At 30.3% G+C, this 5,374-nt stretch overlaps 1 protein-coding gene across 2 annotated transcripts; it reads left to right on the top strand.

Moving 5' to 3' along the window:
* The first annotated feature begins 1,718 nt into the window (after positions 1-1,718).
* LOC145121158 (uncharacterized) lies at positions 1,719-4,737 on the top strand. Of its 2 annotated transcripts, none has more exons than XM_079056944.1 (2): positions 1,719-2,326; positions 2,673-4,737. In XM_079056944.1, the coding sequence occupies exons 1-2, from the start codon at positions 1,867-1,869 to the stop codon at positions 4,733-4,735; spliced, it is 2,523 nt and encodes an 840-aa protein (XP_078913070.1). In that variant the 5' UTR covers positions 1,719-1,866; the 3' UTR covers positions 4,736-4,737. The 2 variants fall into 2 exon arrangements, with proteins under 2 accessions (XP_078913070.1, XP_078913069.1); XM_079056943.1 differs by having other exon boundaries at positions 1,720-2,326; positions 2,634-4,737.
* Positions 4,738-5,374: the final 637 nt, after the last annotated feature.

Genomic DNA, 5,374 nt, shown 5'->3' with positions numbered 1-5,374 from the left:
CTTTATTGGATTATTAATTTCATTTAATTATTTTTTTTATTTTTTATTGCATTAGTTCTTTTTATTGGATTATTAATTTAAATTTATTATTTTTATTTATAATAAATAATATTTATTTAATTTTTTTTATTTTATTTTAATTTCTTTCTTTATTGTTAAAAATAATATTTATTAATATATAATAGTTCAACAAAAAAGAATTAATGCAATAAAGAAGAAATTCAAACAAAATTAATTAAAAAAAATTAATAAAAAAAGTAATATTTATTGATATATAAATATAATATATTAAAAATAATATTTATTAATATATAATGATCCAATAAAAAATAATACAATAAGGAAAAAGTTAAAAAGAAAAAAGTAATTCAATTATTTAATAATTCAATAAAATGAAAAAGAAAAATTGCATAATTGGTCCTTATAGTTTGGTAAAAAGAAAAAACTACAAAAATAGTCCCAAGGGTAAATCCGTCAATTGCCAAAAGTTAACAACCATGCTGTTAAACTTAACGAGATAGGGACCAAAACCACAACAAAACCATCAATTAGGGACCTTTTTTGCTAATAAACTTTTTTTGGACCTTACCCATAGAAATTGACAAACCACAAGGACCATTTTTGCAATTTTGTCTAAGGTAAATAAAATAAGTTAAAATGAAATATTTAAGGGCATATTGGTCATTTCAGGTGAGGTATGGACCAAAACCACATCAAAATACCAACCATAGGGACCAAAAGCACACAAAATATCTGAAACTGGACCACTGATACACCAACGTTTCGTTTTGGACCAAAAGCACATGAATTTGTCAACACAAGGACCATTTTTGTAATTTTGTCTTTTTTTACTAAAGAATATCTTTATATTTATATTTGTATGTCCCTTTTTTATTTAAAATTTCTCATGGGACTCGTTTATGATTTCTATCTTCGTTTAAAATCAATTAAACTCTTTAATTCATTCAATCATATATAATGATAATTATTTTATTAAATTAAATTTTAAAAATAATCTAAAAAATTATATACTTAGATTATCTAAACATTCAATAGTTCATTTTTCTTTTAATATTTGTGAAAATGTTAATCTTTTGACGAGGAATTTCATAAAGTAGTAACCAATCTCTTACAATTTTATCATTTGTAAATTTTTGTTGTAGTTTATGGTATTAGTAATGATTTTAATGTATGTTATGTTGATTATACTATTGATGTATTATATGTATGTTGTGTTGATTATACTATTGATGTATTATTCACTTGTAAATACAATTACTACATGTAATTTTTGGGACGAATAAAAATATCTTTGCTGGCTAGTAAAGAAAATAATGATGCAAGTGAATAATTTTTCGAATTACTATTTTATATTTAATTTCAATAACATAATAATTATTATAAGTGATTAGATGAATTAAAAAGTTCAATTAATTTTAAATGGAGATGGAAATTATGAAGAGTGCCGTGCGAAATTTGAAATAAAAACGAGATATACAAAAGTAAAGATACTCTTCAGTTGAAAAAATCTGGTATTTTTTTTTTTTTTTAAACCCGAAAAACTGAAAAATAAAAAAATAAAAATACCGATTTGATAAATATTTTTGAAACTATACTAAATTAGGAAATCTAATTACCTTATTTTGGTTAAAAACTCTAAAATGGTCGTGGTCATTTTTATCATCAAGGTCTTTGTAGTTTGACCAAACGATATTACTTCCCCCCTTCCTTTATTGGGTTTTACTGAAACCATTTCCGCTTCATGTTTAAAAACCTAATTCTTTGTTGATTCATTCGCAAATTGTCGGTGCCTATGATGCGATTGGCGCCAGAAATACCCCCTTTCGACTGAACCACAATCGATTCATGCTCAATCGTATTAGACATCAATGCCAATCACTTCTTCGTCTTCCCTTTCCTTCGCTAAGTCCTGCAACCCTCATTTTAACTAAATCTTCATCATTGTTATCTGCGGAATCCCTTGAACTAGAACCTTCAACCACTTCACCAGCTGCAAACGGCTCCTTACCTTCTGGTATCCTCTCCCTGTTTAAAGTATTGGGTAGCTCTGGTGTCAAATTACTCGGTGTGAAACATCGGTTTAAAACCCTTGTTTCTGATCTGAATTCCACTCAGGTTGATGAAATTATAGATCACTTGCGAAACGACGACCCAGATTCTGCTGTCGAGTTGTTTGAATTATTGAAGAATGAGTATGGGTTTAAGCATTCGAGAGTTTCTCAGCTCGTTATTGCTCATGTGCTGGCTAGTCAGCGAAGGCTTAAGTTGCTGCGTTCTAACTTCATGCAAATGCTTCAAGAAGAAGGTATTTTTCTGATGTTTCTCTATTGCTCTGTACATAGAAATAGTTAAAAATCACTTTGGAATTCGAAATTATGTGCACAATGATAATGTTTCTCTTATTGAGGCATCATTAGGCATTTGACAAAAGAGGTCGTAGATGGTAAACAGCTGAAAACAGATTAGTAAATTGCTATGAATTGAAAATTTTACTTCTCAATTCAATGCTTATAATCACAACTTCTGTTTCATTTCAAATCTTTGTAAATTGTTATCAATTGAAAATGTTATACATGGAAATCAATATGCATGTTTATTGTTTCTTCTGATAGGCTCTGGCTCTTCTTCTTCAATTTGTGAGTTACTTTCAGTTGACTTCAAGGATTGGAAATCAAATGCAGTTGTTTGGGACATATTGGCATTTGCTTACTCTAGATCCAACATGGTTCATGATGCCCTTTGCATTATAGCCAAAATGAAAGATTTCAACATTCAACCTTCAATACTAACCTACAACAGCTTATTACACAACTTAAGACACTCTGATAGCATGTGGGATGTGTACAATGACATCAAAGAGAGTGGAATCCAAGAAACAAAACAAACAAATTCCATCCTTGTAGATGGTTTATGTAAACAATCCTTAATGCAAGAAGCAATAACCCTTCTTCATGTCAAAGATTCCTCACCTCATGTTGCTTCATTTAACACAGTCATGTCAAGTTTCTCCAAAATGGGATTTGTAGATATTGCTCAATCGATTTTCTGTTTGATGTTAAAGTTTGGAGTAAAACCCGATGCATATAGTTACAATATTCTTATTAATGGATTATGCATCGCGGGTTCTATTCAAGATGCATTGAAGTTGACCAATGACATGGTCAAACATGGAGTAAACCCTGATTCAATAACATACAACACACTTGCTAAAGGGTTTCATGTTCTTGGTAAGATCAATGGAGCATCAAAGATGATTCAAGAAACACTTTCAAAAGGTTTGAAGAACCCTAATAGTATCACATATACATTACTCATATGTGGGAATTGTCAAGAAGGAAAAGTTGATGAAAGCATAAACTTGAAAAATGAAATGGTTTTTTATGGGTGTAAATTAAACTTTATCTCATATAGTGTTTTGGTAAGTAGTTTATGTAAGATTGGGCGTGTTGATGAAGCTTTGTGTTTGCTTTATGAGATGGAAATAGATGGTTTAAAACCCGATGTTGTTATGTATTCAATCATCATTCATGGTTTTTGTAAACAAGGGGAGATTCAAAAAGCTATTCAAGTATACATGGAAATGTGCAACAATAGAATCTTTCCTAATGTTTTCACTCATAGAGCTGTTTTATTGGGGATTTGTGGGAGAGGATCGGTTTTTGAAGCAAGAAAGCACTTTGATATGTTAATTAGTAGTGATGATATTGATATTCAAGATATTGTTCTTTACAATATTATGATCAATAAGTATGCAAAACTCGGTATGAATCGTGAGAGTAAACAATTGTTTGATCAAATATTAGAGAAAGGAATCGATCCCACTATTGTCACGTTTAATTCTTTAATATATGGATTTTGTAAAGCTAGAGATTTGATAGGGGCAATGAGGTCATTTCATAACATCGAGGATCATGGATTAGTACCTAATGCGATAACATACACCACTCTTATGAACTTTTTTTGTGAAGAGGGAAATATGCAAAAAGTGTTTGATATGAAAAAGGAAATGGAAGATAATGGTGTAGATCCAACTCATGTCACATACACTGTAATTATAAAAAGTCTTTGTAAACAAAAAAAGCTTCAAGAATCTCTTTTACAGATTAATCATATGTTCTCAAATGGGATTTTTCCTGATGAAGTTTCATACAATATTTTGATTCAATCTTTGTGTAAAGCTCGAGAAATTGAAAAGGCGTTTGAGTTACATGATGAAATGATGTCACATAATCTTAAGCCTGATGCAGTTACATATAACATTCTTATGAATGGGTTATGTGTGTATGGTGATTTACATGATGCTGATAAGTTATTCTTGTATTTAAGGGAGCATGATTTTGAATTGAAGAAGGCTGCTTATACGATTCTTATTAAAGCACATTGTGTGAAGGGTGATGTGGATCGAGCAATGGAGGTGTTCTCTGAAATGGTGGAAATGGGGTTTGAAGTGAGTGTTAGGGATTATAGTGGTGTGATTAATCGGTTGTGTAAAAGATGTTTGACATATGAAGCAAAGGGTTTTTTGAGGATGATGTTTAACAATGGTGTAGTTCCTGATATTAGGGTTTATACAGGGATGATGTATGCTTTTCATGTTGTGGGTGATGTTCATTCGATACATGAGTTGCTACCTAATATGGTGAAATGTGGGATAGATTCTCATGTAAGCATTTGGTTACAAAATCATATAAAAAGTGAAATGAATTTACATTAATTTGTCGTTTATGTGCAATTCTTTTTAGTTTCTTATGTAAGCATGTGGTTTTTGTTTTTTTATTTGGGTCGAAAAAAGAACTATTTTATCAACTTTGATCTCAATTTCAGGGTTACAAAAAGCTTTTGGTCTTTGTTTCTAACACCATTCGTAGCAATCTGTTAAACCCTTGTCAAATTACCATTAAAAAGTGGAAAAGTAAAGGTAAAATGGTAATATGACAAAATAATTTATTGGCAAAATTGATCTTTGGAGCAACATGATACACCAATGCAATCTTCTTTTCCTCCAAACACAAAAAAGAAAAAAAAAAAAAGGTATTGTAATTGACATATTTATGAAAATTGGATTTTTTTCCTGGATTTTCTTTTATGAATGCATCGAATTTTCTGTTAAATGGTGTCATAGTGTATTTTTCATACACATCTATGTGAAAGAGAGATCATAATAAACACAAGAAAGAGAAGGTTTTGTCATCCATGTGCACCTAAATATGATGAGACATAGTGTGGTTCATGCGGGACCCGAGCCATGCTTTTTTATATATAATATTATACATTAGACTGGAGGTCGCAAAAATCAATCCAACCCATCAACTCAACCCAAAATTAACAGGTTGGGTTGACATTTTCAACCGAT

The sequence above is a fragment of the Lactuca virosa genome, chromosome 6 (genome assembly GCF_052849685.1).
Source record: "Lactuca virosa cultivar CGN04683 chromosome 6, Lactuca_virosa_CGN04683_v6, whole genome shotgun sequence".
NCBI classification, from domain to species: Eukaryota; Viridiplantae; Streptophyta; class Magnoliopsida; order Asterales; family Asteraceae; genus Lactuca; species Lactuca virosa.
Note: the sequence above shows the minus strand (reverse complement) of the source record. Positions and strands in the feature narration are given on the sequence as shown.

Excerpts from the sequence above, each read along its gene's own strand:
- LOC145121158 (XM_079056943.1), top strand. The coding sequence starts at position 1,867 with ATGCTCAATCGTATTAGACATCAATGCCAATCACTTCTTCGTCTTCCC. Across the intron at positions 2,327-2,633 it reads GCAAATGCTTCAAGAAGAAG|GCTCTGGCTCTTCTTCTTCA; the intron begins GTATTTTTCTGA and ends TTCTTCTGATAG.